Raw genomic sequence first — 20,007 nt, 5'->3', positions numbered from 1 at the left:
TTACTCTATTAATAAGGATACTCACATGCGGTAAGTACCTCTTTCAAATAAATAGATCATAATTATCTTAGAGGAAATATTTTTAGAGCAGTTTATCTCCCATGTAAATAATCCCCCTCCCCATGGTATGAATTTACTAATCCACTACAGTTTTAAGTGTGGTTTGAAATAACTAAATATTTATTCCTAGCACTTATATTTATTTTTTAATACTAACTCACAGTGTGTTCTCTTCGTTGTGTATTTTAAATGATTTTAGCACTTATCTTGACTTACAGCTCTTATATATTTCTTTTTCAATGAAATCTCCTCTCTCTCTCTCTCTCTCTCTCTCTCTATATATATATATATATGTATTTTTTAAACTGCTATTTTAACATTGCTTGTTTTTAATTTAATAAGTTGAATTAAAGATGAATTATAGGAAGCCAGCAGTCTTATAAACAATCTCTCCTCTGTTCCTCCAGAGTAAGTGTACCAAATGAATTTTATGGATTTTATTATGGTAAATTTTAAGTATTTTTGCGGCCCTGCACTTCGTAGCACTCATTAAGAGTGCTGCATTTTAACCCAAACCTAACCCTAACCACACTTGCGAGAGTTCATCCCTTCGGCTGATCCAATCTATGATTTACCTTTGAAAAGTAATTCTGAGTGTCACAAAAAAAATTGAAAAATTCGTGTCCATGCACACAAATCTATAGATTAAATTTCATGACTCTTTCATGAGCTGCTATGACACTGGGCTGAATGTAAATATTCACTCTCCTTTTAGCTAGTTTTTGGTCTCCAGTCTCCCCAGTATCTGTCTCTCTAGTTGCTAAATGCTCCACTATGTCCACCAGCTAGTTACTAATTTTGTCTCTGTCGTTTGGTGCAGGACAGAAAGCTTATAAATAGTTTTTTAAGGCTATTTTGCTAAAAACAGCTGCCTGCTATGGCAAAAAAATTCGCTTAAAATGCTATGAACTTGGCAGAGCTGAAGAAAACTGCAGTCTGTGATAATTCAGTGTAGGTTCATTACAAGGATAACATTGTTGATATAAAAACTATTGATTAAAGCCACTTTAAATTTTCAGAATAGCTGAATATAAGATCATAAATAAGCTATATAAAAGTCTATATAAAATGTTCATTGTAATTAAACTTGATTTCTCTACAAATGCAGGGCCTTACTGCACAATTCACATCTACTACATAGTGTATAACTAAATACACAAAGATTCACGCAGCTAATTATGCTGATATCTTTCCTCAGCTTGTAACTGCAGATAACCCAACTGACATTTTGATATGAAGTCAATAAAAAAGTACGAACAAGGCAGCAAAGTTTTACACAAAAGAAACTTTTTATTCAACAGCAGTTGAGTAACATTCATCAAATATAATTTGTTACAAATTTATTTGCCATGTCCTCTTTGCTGTTTGAAAACTAGGGGCAAGAATAAACATTTCTGCAGGCAACCAGTAGTTGCATGTAATGTATGTTGGAGTTCAACACAAATTTTTCCGCATGCATGAATGCTTTGTAAGAAAATGTTTCTGGGAGTTACAGTTGATTAATAAATAAAATTAAAATGGCACATAAAAACCAGACAAGGACAATTATATGACATCTGAAATTCTTCCAACTTCATACATTCTTTAATCATCCAACACAGATGAGTAGGTTTTGAAATAATAATTGCAGAGAAGTTTGTCTGTAAGCAAATTAATAAAAACAAACTTGATCCATTTTGAGGTTTGTAATTCAGTGTCAGTGTAAGGACAAACCTCATCACAGTTCTTAACCTAATCATCTCTTATCTTCAACCTGCACTGTGACCATACAAGGGTTACAAAGGACGCTCCTGAAAATACTTTCTGCTGATGCCAAGATTTTCACACCGGAGAAGCTCCCCAAAGCTCCCCAATGAGGGCTTGATGGAGAATATGGACTTCCTCTTTCCTACATGTCCTTTTACACACGTTGTTCTGTTGTTGATTTTGGCGAACATACATGTCAAGCTCGTCCAACAATGGCGCAATTTTCACACTCAAAATGCCAACTGTGATAGACCTGAGGAAACAGAACATGACCTGTTATTGTAAATGACTGCACCAGACACTTCAAACAGGGTGGGTAGGTGGAAATATGAAAAATTGAACACATATGAGTAACACAAAGTAAATAAACTAACGGACAGCATGGCGCCATAGTGGCCAGAGATGATTCAGGGACGGAACGGTCACAGATGTGACATCCTACCGCAGTTTACACGTCCATTAAACTTATAATTCTTACAATTTTTATGAAATCAAACCATGTTTTTTGTTACTATTTATGGTCATCATTTTGTCAGTAATAATCATTCAATGTATTTAAATTCTGTGATTACGTCACTATTATACTAATTAAAAAATCTACTAAAAATCACTCAGCTCTGTAACCACTGAATCTAAAAATCATCTATGGTCTTCTCATTAGCGCAGGTAGTCTTGCTTTTAATTTGACAAGTTTACATTATTAATTTCTAGTTGACATTGTGGGGGTATGTGATGTGCTATTGTGTATAGCTTTGTATTTTGTATAATGTGTTCTGTGTGTTCTCTGCTTTGTACTGTTTGTTGTATGTTTTGATTGTGGGGGACTACAGATGTAAATTAGCTTTCAGCTAACTCTGGTACAGTGCATCATTTATGTTAAAAACTGTACACTGTCCCGATAAATAAATACAATATATAGCAGTTTTCATTTTAAGTGGCAGGTCAGCCATTCCCTGCCTTATTTAAAATTGCCTTCTAACACACATAAGGAATTTACAGGAAATAATGCATGCATGTAATCCAGCGTTACAGTTTTAAAAATGTATCTCATCAATAATAAATAATAATATTAAATAGATATTAGCCTCACTGTTAACAGTTTCTTTACGCTGTTCATCAGAGCTGTGTTAAATTACCTCTAATGTAAACCTAACATTAACTGCTGCTGCTGCTTCACATTATAAATGTTCAACTAATGAAACACAGGGTGCTGAAGTTAGCAAGGTTAACAAATGTTCAAAAATGAATGTATAAAACAAGACGATAATCATTTTTGGCATTTTCTCATCAGCAGATCATTTTAATTTTTTTTCAAGGGAGTAATGAAATGAAAAGCAGCAACCACAGTGAGCTGTTTGATGAAGAGGCATCAAGCTGCACACCTCCAGTTCCTGAGCAAGGTAACAAAATTTACTGTGCCCTGCTTTTGAGTGGAAAACTACTTGTGCTGTGCGCCCCATGAAATCAGGTCGAAGTTGCAATTATTACTGACTATTAAAGCAACGTGAGTTTGTTTGGCTACTATATTGTACAGTACTGTATTTCTGAACAAATGTTTGTTGTAGTATTAAACTGTATTTACCATCAATAACCATGGGTTTGGCCAAATCAATTGCAACAGAAATTTTAAGGAATAAAACTTTACACCTGAAATGTAGCTAAAACATAATTGTTCATTACCCAAATTGAGTTTGTCCTTAGTAGCCCAGCAGATGCTGTAGTGTTGAAGAAGTTGTTGCAACAGCTCCTTCTCATCAAGGAACTCCAGTCGCTCAATTCTGCGAGGAATAAAAAAACATAATCAACAAAGTACTTATGTTAGAATATTTTCTTCTGTATCAAAAAAGTCCAACAGACTTGCAACACATACCAGACTGTTTAAAAATGAAATGTTTTCATTTGTGTCATGTGTCTTTTCCACAAAGAAGTTCAATTACCTCCACTAAAGCCCGCCTCCACTAAAAAATGTGTGGCCTCTTACTATACGTGCGCTGGAGGTTTCAAGTGAAGGTCAAACATCAAAGTGAAGTACTAAGAATTAAAACACATTTTTGAGTGGAGGGGGACTTTAAACACATAATGTTTGTTTTTTCAGTGTTTTTAGCTAAATATATATATAATTTGATGTCTTTCAGTCAGTGTTTATTACAGTCCAGTAACCACTGCTCCTCTTTGCTTTGCAGTCTGTCTTGTGTTTGCCATGCTGAGTTTTTTGATAGTTTTTCTAATTGCCATATTACATGATTTAAAATGTTTAGGACTAATGTGCCAATACTCTGGCTTCCAACTTAGCTTCCTTTGTTTCACTGACGATGAAATAAACTTTTTTTTTTAATCTGTTCAAATTACACACATAAGCTTACTACATGCTGAGTGGTGTTAGAGGTGTATTACCTTGCCACATCATCCTGAGGCAGCATACCGTAGACGGTCATCATGTCCAGCGCATCAGCATTCTCCCAGCCAGTCTTCAGAAACCGATCCCTCTGCAAGCACCAAACACTAAACAATTTACTGTCTGGATATTCTAAAAAAAACAAAAACAAAAAAAACAGCAAGCAGCAGAAGTTCAAGAGTGTGTGGAGCATTCATTGAGCAAGAGACCTTCAACTGGACTTGACAGATCTAGCAAAGATATTCTTATTCCTAAATGCAGTCAAAGAATTGTTTTGTTGGTTGAAAAATATTAAGTTGAGTGCTGGAGGTTACCTGAGATTCCAGAGATTGGCAGGTCTCTACTCCTGCCAGGGTGCACTGACGGCGCTGCAGGTTCTCGATCATCACTTGGCCAAAGCGGTCGCTCATGTTCACCTGGGTACACAGACCATGTTGCCTTATGTTGTTCTTTTAAACAAAAGCTACATTACTGCATCTCGGCTCAAATTCACATATACTACATCCGCCTGTTAGAATGCCTTTCTGTTTCTGTTGAATGTCTCTAAATTACCACTGAAATTCTTCAAGTCAGTGGTGATTTAGTGAGTGATATGATGGATAATTTGATACATGATCTAAATATTCATTTGATTAAGTTGATTAAATGTATAATTTAATATTAATTTAAGTGTCGAGCCCGACCGATACTGGCTTTTTGGGGCAGTTGCCGATACCAATATTAGGGAGTAAAAAAAATTCTGATATCAATATATTGGCCTATAATCTTACATGTGGTACAAATGTGGTTATCAAACACTTGTAACAACGATATGTAATGGAGGCATGATATTTTACAGTTTAACAATAAACTGTGTTGTATAAAATGACATAAATGCACTAAAACAGTAAACTTCACTGGAATTTAATAATTATAAATAACTATAAATAAAAAAAAAACACAGAACAAAAAAACATACCTAAGTACATATACATATCTTGAATTAAGAAACATGATCACATATACATAAAATGCTTCCTATATAACTTTAAAAAATATATATATATTGGCGCCTATCGGACAACATATATGCTGATACCGATATAGCTGTGATAGGCCAATATCGGCCGATAATACTGGCTGACTGATATATCGGTCAGTTGTAACTGAAAAATCAACTTCTTACACCTAATTTGTCAGTCTTACATCTTTAATCTACCACAGCTAAACTAACACAGGTAGCACTGACTGACATAAAAGCTAATTCAAAAGTTAATGTACTTTTAAACAAACAGAAAATCAAGATGCTTCATAAAAACTGTGACACGCATAAAGAAGCCAACAACTGTGTTTTTCTTCTGCACCAGACATCAGTCATTGGTTTCGGTTACCTGTTCGTAGTTGATGAACATGGCGGTGTGAAAGGTCTCCGCTGCCCAGTGAACGAGATTGGAGGACTGAGTGGGCGTCATATAGACCAGCACGCACTCTGACAGGAGCAACGTAGGTAATCTGGAAGTGAGAGCAGCACACACGAACACAACAACATCACTAGGAAGCACTCGGAGAAGAATCTTATTATTCAATATAAACAGGTTTTAGTTTTCTTAAAGTACACATGATGACAGACAATCAAGGGATGCATGTGTCAGATTTTGACAGATTACATTTAGTTAAGCACAGAAGCTCATGTGAAAATGATTCCCTGTTTCACAATCTTTAGAAATGATTGGATAGAACTGGATCTGGAGTGACACCAAGACCAACCTGCCTTCAAACTGATGAGAAAAGAAGAGTATCCTTCATACTCTATGAAACGTTATGATCTTAAAACTATTACTGCACACTGTGACTTTGATGGACGTAGTGACCCTTGCTCTTACACAACCAAGACTTTAAGAAAAAAAAAACATTCACATCCTGATAGAGCGCCTCATTCTCAGTTGAACTTCCTTGGAAAATAAAGGGATTTTTAAAATAGGAGTTACAAGCTGAGGTCGAGCAGTCTGCCAATGAGAGTTATCCTCGCCATAGAAAACATCCTATCGTAGAAAAAAGGAAGTCATTCTAATATAAAATGGTTAACTGATACCTGTACAGTGATACTCCACCCAAATTTCTTGTGTATCAAACACTCCCCAACTATGGTTGTGTTCAGTTTGATTTCACGTCATAGAGGAAGTTATCAAAACGACCACAGATATTTCTCAAGCCACTCCTGTTAATCATCTGCATTACAGCCACACCAACACACTCTAGAGTGACTGTTATCTACAGTTACTCACTGCGAGAAAACACAGAGATAGGCTTGAATTCCTGGATTTCTAGAGACGTGCTGGGCAAAAAAAATGACAACTGACATGCAGCAGTAGTGGGGACTTATTTCAGAAAAAATATATTGATCTCAGGTTAACTTACACTTTCTTCCAAATCTAAATTATTCATTTGGCGTGACAGATAAGGAAGATAAAATACAATAAGGTTGTATCGATAACAATAAGGAAAATAAGATACAATGCATTTTCACATACTCTGGGTTAAGCTGGAACTTCTTCAGTTTTTCATTCATTGTAGAGACATCTCTGAGGTCTGCTCCGATGATACAGTACCGGTCTGAGTCAAGGCTGTGGGCATCTGAGCAAACAAAAACACACACACACACACAAACATGCACATATTTAGACAGATTCTATGACATGAAATAAAGAATATTTGTTGTTAAATGATCACAGGTGTAGAACTTTTGTTCATTACCTAGAAGTAAGGAGTCTGTTGAGTGGGTTTCAATGAGGGGTTTGGACAGGGGTGGTTTTGTCCTAGTCAAAGAAAAATCATCACACAAATGCAACTATTCATTCAAGCACACAAATACAACTATTCATATTATCTAATTCATGTTAAAGCTAATATCAAGAGCTCATAGGAAGTTCAGAACTAGAGCTGCAATAATTGGTCGATTAATGGATTAGTCGCACAACAGAAAATTAATCACAAACTAATTACAGTATAGTTACATTTTACTGTATTTGTTAGCTTAGTTTATGTAGTAGTATTTGGAATTATATTGTACTAACTGTCATATGCAAGATACTTATATATATAGCTTAACTATCAGAATACCGCTAGTCATAATTTGCATATAATACACAAAATCTGTTATCCAGGAAACATGTATGGATAACATATTCATAAAGTATAAATAAATACACTGCCAGTGTTCTTTCAGTTCTTTTATAAGACATTTGTAAATGTTGAGATGTTGTTTCCTTTAACAAAGTGCTTTGTCTCCCTCTGCAGATGTCTACCCTACATTACAACATCACAGCCAGAAAAGGATGAAAACATGATCCACTTATTAATCATAACCTCTTACACTAACATGGTCATGAATGAAGATTATTAAAAGGTTAAATTAGAAAGATACTGCAAAATCTATCAGATCCTCTAATCTGTGGGGGGTACTTGTAGTTGCTCTTGTGCATGTATGCAACATGATGTGGGGGGATAAAAATAAAATACAAGTGAAATAGCCTGGTTGTCTTACTTTATATTGTGTATTTTCCTGGCCACAACAGTTGGAAAGTCAACTTCAAAGAACTTCCGTGGCATGAGGTTTTCATCCTATAACATACACACAAGCACGATAAATATTGAAGTGTATTTGATGCAGCCTAGTTAAATCAAAGAAGACCATATGCCATAATAGAGTGATGGAGAATCACATTTAGACCAGGGTGCTGGCAGTGAGCCGCAATGTTGCAAACCTTTAGTCTCCAGAACGTGGTGTCCAGTCCAGCACCCAGGTTGATTACTTGACAGTCACACTCTGTTTTTCTAATGAATGCATCAAGGAGATGGTTCATCCCTTGGACACGTGCATAGTAACCTGTCAGATATGACAAGTGGATAGAAAAATAAGCTGACAAAACACACATGGGTGAAGTGACATGTAAATAATTATTCCTCAGATAATTTATGTAATGTGGCTTGTGGCTAGCAGTGTTTAAAATACACACACAAAAAAGTACATGATTACATATATTGAGGCAACAGCACATGTAAGTGACTCGTAGTGCAGCTTATAAATATGACTAACCACATGAGTTTTCTGATCGAGCTTAAGATTGTTGAATTTAGTGTCAGAATATGTTAAAGAAGAGCGTCTCACTCACCTCTATTGATTTCAGGTGCCTTCCTTTCCCCTACTGATCTCACAAAGTATTGGATGTAAGGGTCCTTCCAGTAGCTTTTACTGGTAGCAAACCTAGAAAACAAATTATAAATTGGATGAGGAAGTGACATACGTAATTAAAGCTCTAGTAAATAATATGTTTGATATTAACATTGAATCAAAGGTCGCTAGTACTGCTGATCCCACTTAGAATCTCTCCGTTCTGTGCAGCTTTCAGCTCAGTGTGTTTTCTTGATTGTCTCACATAATGAAAAACAAATTGTGGAGAGCAAAAAATAAACATGTAATGAAGAAAGACAACCAGAAAGTCGGACCAGAGAGAAGACTACTATGGGATGTCCATGTTGCTGTGTGTCTGATAGATGTGTAAACTAGTAACTGTTGTTTTAACCACTTAATAAGCACTGAGACTAAGTAGATGTCATTTTAAGGATTTTAACAAGATAATTGAACTTTTTTTGTGGAAAAAAACACACATATTATTCAGAGTAGCCAGTTGTACCTGTAACGTTAAGCTAATATTACCTTTTACATGTGGTTGCATCGTCACACGTCGCCCTCACTGCTTCATCGGCAGTATCTGTGTCTGTGAAAGGCTGCCGAGCTGCCATGGATGATCCTAATCCTGGTCCTGGCGTTATGTAGTTGACATTAAAACTGTTAGCGTTGCATAATCTCGCCCACCTGCTATACACACTGGCTAGCTACAACAGGCTAACTCGTTAGCTCAATTTGACAGGTGGGTTTATTAACCAAAACTGGGAAGAGGAGCAATAAAACTGCGAGCATAGTCGGGTTGCTCAAGTACTTGTGTTAAGCGAGCAAACTACGAGATGAATTAAAGTATGAGGGAACGATATTTAGCTAATAAATGACAAGTTGCTCTAAGCTATCTAGGTCCAACCGGACGTGAGAGATAAATACTTCCGGCTCAATTTAAGCTTTTCATATTAAAAGTATCACTCCGTGAATCAGCTGCAGAGCTCTAATTTTTGCCTTAAAAATCACATTACATACAAAGAGCCGAACAGATCAGCACTGTTTTTATATATTCTGTTTATGTCAGAAGTTATATATATCTATAGAAGGTATATATCTTTGGGTTAGACATATACAGCACTAGCTTTGCATTGGTTGACCTTTAACCTGAAATAGACACTAAACCCAACCTGACAAATATAAATATACTTTTCTAAATGACGTTAATGTTTCAAAATTTCCATTTTTTTGTTGATTATTTACCCATTGACATTCCTGGTACTAGGTATCTAAACTAAATTCAGTATATGGAAAATGGAGCTAATGATGCTGTTTCCACTGAACCACTGAAAGAAGCCCTTGAGGTAGAGGCATCAGAAGCATTTGCTCATTGTAAGCTGCTCTCATTTGCTTATACTGCAGAAGAGAGTGAAAACAACAAGGATCATGAGAGTGTTGGATCACAATCAGATTTTGGGGAGTTAAAAAGGCATTTAGAGAGGGGGGTACATTAAAAAGATGCAGAACAGTGACAACATAATCATCAAGTCCCATGTGAAACATGGAATCCAAAGCCACTCTGACACATTTCCTTGCAAATTGTGTGACAAACCCTACCACTACAAAGCCAGCCTCATTAAGGACGCCTCATATCACTCAGATAATCAAGAATTCCTTTGCGGCATTTGTGGAGCGTATCTGAATTCCTCAGAGAAATCGATGCAGCATTTAGAAATTCACATGAAAAAGAGAAAGACTTGTCCTACTTGCAGAATAAACTTCATCAGCTTTATTTAAAAAAAAAACGTTTGGGGATTCACACAAGGGAGAAACCATACAGCTGCAAAGCCTGCGGCAGAGAATTTTATCAGCACTCAGCTCTACACACCCACAAACCAATCATCCAGAAGAGAAGCCTGACAAATGCAATACGTGTTTCGCTTAATTTCCCCCATAGAACGATCTGCATCAGGCACATCATGGCTGTTCACAGCGACAATATGCACAGCTGCAGGGATTGCAGCAAAGAATTCAGTGATTTTAACTCGCACATTAAAGCTCACACTGGGGAGAACATGTGCAAAGAACTTCATATTTCTTCAGCTTCATATTTCTGTGATCTACAGTATGGGTTTCTCTCTGCAAAAGGGCCTCCAACAATATCATAACACTGGGCAAAAGTCATTTATCTGCTTTAGATGAAGCTGTCAACTAACTGAACTGGGTCTATAGTTTCGATCTGTAGTCTTACAGAAGCTTAATGCATCTGGCTCCTGATAGAATATCTGAGTCATTTTCAGTTTTTAGTGGTTTCAGTTACTTGAATTGCAAAGCTTTAAAAGGATGTGGGCTCAATTCCCAGACCTGGTGTTGTGCTAATACTTGTTTCCCATAAAATGTATGTTTTTCCCTTGTATTTGTCTTTGTATTCATCACATTTCAAGGAAGAGAATAACAACATCACTTCTAGCAATTTCATTCATTATGCATGGATTGTACATACATTTCAAAGGATTACAAAGATTGAAAGTAACCCCACAAAGTAACCAAACAGATTTTTGGTCTCAAATACAACAAAGTGTCCAAAAAGTGTATTTTTTCCACACATTTCCTTGAATAATTAGAAGATTTTTTTACAACAGCAAAACAACATGCACAAATGTCAAAAGGAGAATACATTGTAAAGGGAATGTCAGTTTTTGGAGGGATGTCAATCGGTGTGGAGACAGAAAAGTGTCCTGAAACATGCTAGTGCTCATTATGATATTCTCTGTTTATGTGTCATCTTAGGAATAGCCTATCTAGGGTGCATGTGGTGTTTTCTTGCCTTTCTCCAAATGCATGGTGGGATAGATTGCAGCCCCCGAATGAACTAAACTAGTAGTGAATGTTGGTGCATCCTTTTCATGTGTCATTCAATGGAATCGCCACTGTGATTGCAGTATGAAACATAACTTTACTGCTGTATCAGTGCCTGTTATTTCTGTTCAAATACATGTTCATAGTTCTGATTGACAAAACACTTCCCAGACACAAGTGGCATATTGTATAATGAATTTATATAGAAGGATTAACAAGTCTCAGGTGCTTGGAGATGATGACTGTATAGGTTACAGTTTGTTCTGTCTATCTGCAAATCATTTAATGATCAGATGTGTCATATTTTAATCTACAACAGACATATTGTAATATTAAAACAAACTCTCTCTCTTACATTGTAAACTGTTATGTGCTCTTTAAATGATCATATTTTCATTTAATTATATTTGATTATTTTATAGCCATTTCATTCAATATTGACATTTTAAATTTCATAGCAATAACACCACGTCTTTTTTCTAGATTCATGTGCCTGCAATCCTTCAGGGTTGTAAACACAAATTACTTTTCTGCAATATGCACATGTTTTATAGCATATAAAGGAGGAAATATGCCCCCCTCAATCATCATAAATGTAGGTATTATCTTTATCCATTCAAACTCGTTAAGCCATTGTCACATTTAAACAAGAGTAAGATATTATGATCAAAATACACACACACACACACACTTGGGGTCTCCACAACCTGTCAGCTGTTTACAGAAACCATGTTCTAAGCAATTATTACCTGATACCTTGCTTGACACCAATAAACCGTCGGATATATTGTGCACCCATATTCCTAAGTACAATTTTGAGGTATGCTTGCTCATTGTAGGTTTATATGTAAAACCTTCAAAGAAAATCAGAGAGCTGCTTTGTTAGACCAATTTGCAGTAACTGTGCCACTTAAAGTCACAGTCAGGTGCTAAAATGAACACAGTAATCATTCCTCCTCTTCATACTGAACATTAGAAGATCCCCTCAAAATGCATTTACAATGTAAGTCCGTGGTCCTTATTTTGAGAAAAAATGTATGTAAAAGTTTATCTTTAAATAATATGAGACTTCAGACATCTGAGTTAGTCATATCAATTGGATATCCTCCACAGTTTCAGTCTTTTTAGTAATAAAAATCCCCTTTTGTTTCTTGACAGTGTTTAACTGCAGTGGAGGGATAGTAACAAAAAGAGTGAATTTGGCACTAAAAAGACAGTAACTTTGAAAGATATTGACTTGATTTGACTCATTTGGGCACCTGAGGCCTCATATTAGCTTCAAATAAACTTTTAAATACATTTTTGCACAGATGGATGACTGTGGATTCCCCCCCCCCCACCACCACCACTTAGTGTAATGGGGGGCAAGTGCATTATGAAGGGATCTCTTAATGGCCTGCATGAACAGGGGGAATGATTACAGCAAGAAAAACATGTGTCAATGACTTGAAAAACTGTGAAACTCTCCTTTAAAGAGACTCTGAGCAAAATTATGAATGCAGGTTTTTTTCAGTTTGAATGTAATATGTTTAATTATGGCTCTTTTTGTGATGTAGTCAAGGATTATTTCTATGAGTACAGTGTTCCATATGTCAGTGGGTTTCTCCTGTGAGCGTCCAGGGGGAGGTAGTGTTGGCTGGCAGATGCTGCAGAGCAGTAATGTTGCTTCCGGCTGCTCTCCCCCCACTCTCTCTCCCTCACTCCCCCCTCTCTCCCCCCTCTCCCTCTCCTGCTGGCAGAGGCAGAGGTGAGCCGCCGCCGCCGCTGTTCATTCGGCTCCCTGCTCTGCTCTGGGAAAAAGCGGCCGACGGATTATCCAGCTCGGTAACGTTAGCTCGCCCGGCTAACGGTCAAGACAGCAACCCGAGAAGAGCCATGAAAAGCCGCTGGAGCCAGTGAAAGTTAGTCACGGCTTAACCTCGGGACTTTAATGTACGGAAACACACAAAAAAGACGGTTCGCGGATCATGCCGTCGCCCTCAAGGGGAACTTTTCTCTGAGATTTCCACTTGGGAAAGGCTAGCTTAGGGGCTAGCGAGGCTCCAAACTATTTTTAATTGGCTTTGGGCTCAATGGCTCTCGCTTGTTTTTCCCTGTCATAGCGACAGCCTGGAAAATTGAAACGGGGAGAGGCCCTGTGAACTTCATGACAAACCAAAGCCCGGCTTTGAAGCGTAACTTCGGAAGACTCGACAGGCAAAGGACCGAAAATGAAGAAGCAGTTCAATCGGATGAAACAGCTCGCCAATCAAACAGTTGGCAGGCAAGTATTCAAGTCTGCGTTGCTTATTGGTATGAGGCTCATCAGCAAACTAGCAACCCTCTCTCTGTCTTTCTGACTTTATTTAAAGGGCTGTTATACTTTTAGCAAGTTATTCACAATACTCGTCCATAACTTAATTTCCATTATATGTATAAAACGCTGTAAAAAAAAAAAAAAAAAAAAAAAAAAAAAAAAAGAGGGAGAATCACATGAACGACTACAAAAAATCTAATCAGTGCAGTCTGTGTTGACAAGGAGGACAGTCTTTCATGAATGAATCATTTGCTTTTAATGGTCTCCAGCCAGGCTTTAGGACATGAGAGTTTTAATAAAAACCTGGATGGGGGAGTGTTAAATGCTTTCCTTCATGTGTGCAAGCGTCCACACATCTCCCAACCAGATGTCTTCCTCTGAAGAATGAATCAGCCATCAGTGTGAGGACTATCCGGATGGGAAATAAGAAACACCAGGCAGGAGCAGAATGATGGCGCATTTTGCCACCGATTTTGGGCAGTCACTTTCCTTTCATCAGGACGTCTGTCTTTTGTCAAAGTCAAGATGCTGGGTAGCAGAAATGTTTGATGAAGTTTGGAAAACATACAGGAAGATATGTGGCTAAGGGTTAGGGGTGCACCGGTGATTTTCACACCTCTATCAACAGATAACAACTTGTGCTTTTCAAGAGTCTTTTTACAGGCTACATGATGCAATGCAAGTGCAAAGCGTTCAAATTTGACACTGTGCTATGTGGCATAAGATACAACGAGGAAACAAAGAAACAAACAGAAATACTGACAGTTAAAAATATTATTGAACAGACACTGATGAGGTATTCAAAGGTGATTTATCACCATAATTTGGTATGTGTATATAGCGGTTAGAGGTGAAACAATTAGTCTACAGAAAGAAAATTAATTAGCAACTTTTTTCTTTTCAGTCATTTGCTGGTTCCAGCTTCTTAAATATGAGGATTTACTGCTTTTCTTTGCCAATTATGACAGTTAACAGAATATGTTTGGATTTTGAGCAAAACAATCCCTAGGAAGACTCAGAAATATTTAAAAATATATACTACATTTCTGACTATTTTTTGACATTTCACAGGCTCATCTAGAGCTGCAATGATTAGTCAATCGATCAGTTGATTGACAGAAAATTATTTGCCAACTATTTTTATAATTTATATGCAAATATTTTCTGGTCTTTAGTCTTTCATGATAGTAAACTGAATATCTTGGGGTTATGGGCTGTTGGGAGGGACAAAACAAGACATTCAAGATGTCACCTTGGTCTTTGGGAAACAGTGATCATCATTTTTTCACCATTTTCTGACATTTCATAGACCAAATGACTAATCGGTTAAGAAAATACTCAGCAGATGACTCAATGATGAGAATAATTGTTAGTTGCAACTCTGATATTGGTGCATTACCAGCCAGACGTCAGTCCTTTGCTACCCAGTCCAGACGTCATATTAAGGGGAAAAATATGAGAACTCAGGACTAATAGGCTGGATGAGCTGTTATATACTCTGCACTAGATTCACTTTCAGTCTGTGCTGATAAAGTGGCAGAGAGAGCTTCTCCATAATGTGAAACACTAGACTTCCAGCTTCAACCAGACATCAAACTTTTAAAGCATATAAAGTAGATTAATGTGTTTAAGTGGTGGAAGTATCTGCCTGCCTCCACTTAGACCATTCTCTGAACTTGAAAACTGCTGCAGTGTCTAAGCTGTAAGGTGAATGGATCTACTTTAAAACAAGAACCTACAGAGAACAATGCTAATGTGTTGTGCTGTGTTTTAGGCCTGTTAACTAGAGCCTTTATGCTGCTGTGTGATGACACACACTGTCCCTCTGTGACTGGATATCTAAAGTAGCGAAGGCTTCAGCCAGCTTGTGTGGACAGGAGGGTGAGCCACGTCAGAGGATGTTTTCATCATGGGAGGTTGGCTCTCGTAATGTGTGTGTGTGTGTGTGTTTTGTGGTTGTTGGTGTGTGTGTATGTGGGATTCAACAACAGTGTTTGGCACCCCAGGCGGACAGCGGGTGCAGCCAGTACTGGATGCTACCAGATAAAGCCACTGACAGGCTGAAAACAATAATGTGTCATCGTCAAATAGGCAGAGGCAGCATCGCCAAATAAATTTTAGCTTCCACATTTTCAAATCATGGAGGCCTGTTGTATAAGCCCTTGACCTCTCCTGTCACATCTGTTTTATTTCTGGTTTTTATGCCGTAGCATATGTGCAAACCGAAACTAAAACCAAGTTTTCCATGTTAATAAAAACATTACAGCCTCTATGGGTAAAAAAAAAAGGTCAAGATTTTTATTTTTTAAATTGCCAAAAAAAGAAAATTTCAGCTATGATTCTGCAGTCATGTCTTTTCAATTATGATTATGCTTTCCAACAAACAATACATCATCCTAAATGGAATACATAATGGAGGACAAGGTGCAAGGAGCAAAAACTGATCGATCACGGACGTTACATCACTTTTAAAGTCCCCCTCCACTCAAAAACATGTTTTTCTTCTTGTTCCTTCAGTCGGATGTTTGAGCTTCACCGTGCAGAATGATGTATGTGCAGAGTTTGACACCAGAAGGCTGTTTTAAACATTCATCTCCTGAAAGTGGAAAGTTTCTCTGTGCTCATTGAAAGTCTTGAGTTTTAGGGGTGTACCTGTAAGCATGTATTGTGACATCACAACCAGTCTGGAGGCGATCGAGGGCCGGTATACAACTTGCGCAAGTGTTATGTAGAAGCTTGAAGCCCCCAGTGAACAAACACTTAATATGAACTTTCCAGTGAAGTATGAGACATCTTGGCTCCAGCTGTTGAACTTTTCAAATGAACAACATTTGCATATTAATATATTCTGGATTTTTCAATGAGTGGGAAGCAGTAGATGTTATTTTTTTGTTGAAAAAAACATGCCAGACACAATGTATCATTCCAAGCAGAGGATGTTTTATATGTCCTAAAAGATATCTAGAGGGGATCTGTAAGACATTACTCTTGGCTTTGGGAATTTGTGATGAGCATTTGTCATAATTTTTGACATTTTATAAACTAAATACTAAAACTAATGAAGTAAATACTTATAGACTAAGACATCTTAAAGAGAGATTTACAAACTAAAAATGAAAATAATCAAAAGCAGACAAAGCAGTGGAAGTCATTAATGGACTGACAGAAATGGGTTAGTTGGCAGAAAAGCTCCAGACAGGAATTACCATCTTGGCATCCCTGCTGTCTTCATTTGATGGCAACACTGTCAGCAAAGTCTCCGGTTAGAATCTGCTTGATAATGTTTGTACACCCCAAACTCAAGACTATTCACGCAGCTGGAATACTCATAACTTCCTCAGAGCACTGAACCAGCAGTAAATTAGAAGTGGAGCAAGCGTGATGCAGAAAACAGACTTTTGTATGTGCATGTGTGTGCGTCTGCATTTGTTGCTTCCTCTTTCGTACGCACAAGGTAGGGGTTAATCCCTCGTGCGCCCATAGACTTCTGACTTCTGAAATGAGTGATGTGTCTGCTCTTAGATTAAGGGCAAACAAGCACACTCTGCTTTGTCCATTAAAGTTCGTGCCTGCTTGTGTATCTGCGTGTCTGCAAAAGTTCGGCGTGCCGAGGCCCTCTCCACTGCCCCCTGGGTTCCTGTGATTGTTGCAAAGGCAGAACACTGTGTCCAGCAAGCAGCCGCTCTGAGGAAATCTCTCCTTCTTCTACAAACAGGAAACTGCCTCCCAGAGACATGCTAGTGCTTTCTAGAGAAGGGGAGAGGGCGCTGGGAAGATTAATGTAGAGAGTGAAACTGAAGAGGAGGGAAAAACAGCATGTGATTCATGGCAAGGATTTTTTTTTTTTTTTTTTTTTGTCTCTCTTTGTGGAAATTTATTCCAGTTTGCTATTTTTAAACTCCCTGGCCTAATACATCAATGTTTGCTGCAGGTCAGTGTGGCAAGATAGCAACACCTTTTAAAGAAAATCACATATGAACACGGTATCGTAGGCTATAACCACTATTTGCATAATGATAAAATAACAATCATGCTCCACAGAGCTAAGATGAGATCAGTGGTGGTGATGATTAAGAAGTTAGACTTTTTTGTTTGTTCTGAGATAATCACCTCTGATTGTCAGGAAATCAGCCTAAGATAAGTGTTTCTTAGTGGATGAGGAAGGAGTTTCATTATTGCTAGCTCACATGGTGCGGTCCAATTAAGGTCAGCTTTCAACCCAGCACTTTGCTATAATTGCTGCATCACTTTGAGTTTATCTGGGCTGGTGAGGTAAATGTTTTGCCACAACAGAGTTACACCAATCAATCAATCAATCAAGCAGTCAATCAGTGCAGTAATGAGCTTATCACAAATAACTAAAGCTGGAAACTCTTAACTCTAGGTGTCCTGTTCTGCAGCTCAGCGGTTCTCAATGTGGGGGTCAACAAAATCACAAACAGCTCAGTGTCCACCCCCTTCACTGCAAATGAGAGGATTAACAGAATATATACTGTTCCCATCAGGGCTTTCCTCCTCCCTCCCTTTTAATCATTCACTGGTATTATAAACAGTCGTATTATATAATCCCTTTTGATGCCATATCTAACAACATCAATCTTCTTACAAGCACTGTGTTACGCAATCTAATGCAGATTTATTGTATTTTGAAGTCCTTAAGGGAGTCATATTGAAAAGAGACTTTCCCCAAAGGGACCGACAAAATGTCACTGTTGAATTAACAAGGATAGGTGACTGGGCGTTCCCTCCCGTGTCTCACCATGCCACTGCCTGGAGGACAATGAGCTGTGTCAGCTGTGATGCCTTTGTGGTACGGCTAGTGATCAGCAAGACCTATCAGACTACACTGTTCTTTGTTGTCAAAAGTTGGTTTTTGTTTTAATCATGATGATCACAGTCATTTGCCTCAGTTATGGGACGCTACTGGTCTGGTGTATCTACAACACAGTATAGAGGCTTTACTTGTTTCATCATTTAGTTTAAAACTAAAGTATCCCAAATGATAGACAGTTGACAAGTTTTAGGAAACTAAACACAGGTGTCAACGATACAACTTTTATTGTCAGTTTACTCTAAAGTTCATTTTGCATCCTTAGGTAGCTCCGTTCAAGAGATTTACACACAGATTATCATACACATACTTTTCATAAACGTACCATACATATCACATTATATCCTCTGGATTCAGATCTCAGTTAGTAGCACGTGGATTTTGGTTTAGCAACAGGATAGACTGAACCGGAAACAGGAGAGATTCTCATGTAGAGCTGCAACGATTAGTCGATTGACAGAAAATTAATCAGCAACTATTTTGATTATTGAACAATCATTTCAGTCAGTTTAAGCAAAAATTCCAAACATTTACTGGTTCCAGCTTTTGGACTGTTGGTTGGACTAAACAAGACATTTGAAGACGTCACCTTTGAACCTTTTCATTATTTTCTGACATTTTATAGACAGAACAATTGATCAACTTATCAAAAAATAACCTTCAAATTAATCAGTAATGAAAATAATCAATAGTTGCAGCCCTAGTCTCGTGTTCAGAGTAATATGGGATGTAAAAAGGAAGTGACAAACATTTAAATATTGTTTGATTACACAGTTATTAAAGCACTATTAAAACAGTCATACGCAAGAGTCTAACAACTAATGTATGGTTAGCCTTAGCCTTGGTTTATTTTTGCACCACAACAATACACATTGTATAAAAGTCCTTCAGTTTCACCTTCATGTTATATTCACTCCAGCCCGGGTCTAATGTTAACAGCTCACATAATCAGCCTTGTTAGGGAGGTCGTATAGGCTGAGTCACTGAATTATTCCCCCTCCCTCCTTTCATCTGGGTCCAGTATCTATTACCTTATGCCTTAAGCTGCCAACTGTTGCAACCATAAGAGGCAGACCCTCCCTACTCCTCATCCCGCTGATTGTGTCGAGCGGCCGGTAACAGCCGCTCTATTGTGCTTATGGCTGCAGTATTCACTTACTCCGCTTCCACTTTGATAGTAGGTCACCATGGTTACCATCCTGAACTAGCGGCCACGGCTGCCCTGCGAGGATCTCTTGTTGTTAAGAAGTCACATGCGGCGCACAGTGACACACTTTCTCCAAAGGCTGCTGCTTCAGTGAGGCACGATGGGGTCAGCTCTATTCGCTGTGGGTCAGCTGATGCCGGCAAAAACAATTGTTGTTTTGTTTGTTGTTGTTTTGTCCCTTGCCCAGGCTGCACACAGCCTCTTTCTTGCCTCTGTGACACGGTACTTTTAGGCGCTGGTTCACACTAGCATTTATAAGAGCTGCTATTGTAAGTGTCTTCACATGCGCTCCCATCATTCAATTACAACCAGGTTAGGGAGTTATTTAAATAGCCTGACCGAGTTCTCTTTCACATCAACGTCAGCAAGCATCTCACGATTAACAGAGTTGGATTACCAGTAAAGCTTTTGTGTTACTCTTGGCGTGTATACAGTTTAGTCTGGTTGCCTTTAGTGTTTTGAT

At 37.9% G+C, this 20,007-nt stretch overlaps 2 protein-coding genes across 6 annotated transcripts in view; one reads left to right on the top strand and one right to left on the bottom strand.

Moving 5' to 3' along the window:
• Positions 1 to 1,330: 1,330 nt before the first annotated feature.
• lcmt1 (leucine carboxyl methyltransferase 1) lies at positions 1,331 to 9,280 on the bottom strand. 2 transcript variants are annotated; one of them, XM_042398369.1, is made up of 11 exons: positions 8,898 to 9,275; positions 8,353 to 8,444; positions 7,945 to 8,066; positions 7,725 to 7,801; positions 6,935 to 6,996; positions 6,712 to 6,814; positions 5,572 to 5,692; positions 4,516 to 4,617; positions 4,201 to 4,292; positions 3,487 to 3,584; positions 1,331 to 2,059 (listed from the first exon to the last, which is right to left on the bottom strand). In XM_042398369.1, the coding sequence occupies exons 1-11, from the start codon at positions 8,981 to 8,983 to the stop codon at positions 2,037 to 2,039; spliced, it is 978 nt and encodes a 325-aa protein (XP_042254303.1). In that variant the 5' UTR covers positions 8,984 to 9,275; the 3' UTR covers positions 1,331 to 2,036. The 2 variants fall into 2 exon arrangements, 1 of the variants encoding a protein (XP_042254303.1); XR_006092992.1 differs by lacking the exon at positions 1,331 to 2,059 and having other exon boundaries at positions 3,498 to 3,584; positions 4,201 to 4,333; positions 8,898 to 9,280.
• Positions 9,281 to 12,918: 3,638 nt separating this feature from the next.
• The window catches only part of arhgap17a (Rho GTPase activating protein 17a), a 29,438-nt gene continuing 22,349 nt past the window's right edge, over positions 12,919 to 20,007 (top strand). For 2 of the 4 annotated variants that reach the window (XM_042397447.1, XM_042397449.1), the window contains exon 1: positions 12,919 to 13,473. In XM_042397447.1, the coding sequence (XP_042253381.1) occupies positions 13,421 to 13,473 (53 nt within the window). In that variant the 5' untranslated portion in view covers positions 12,919 to 13,420. The remainder of the gene's footprint in view (positions 13,474 to 20,007) is intronic. The other 2 variants (XM_042397448.1, XM_042397450.1) reach the window with 1 other exon arrangement.

Source organism: Thunnus maccoyii, chromosome 20 (assembly GCF_910596095.1).
Source record: "Thunnus maccoyii chromosome 20, fThuMac1.1, whole genome shotgun sequence".
Lineage (NCBI taxonomy): Eukaryota > Metazoa > Chordata > Actinopteri > Scombriformes > Scombridae > Thunnus > Thunnus maccoyii.
This window is presented reverse-complemented; position numbering and strand designations above follow the sequence as displayed.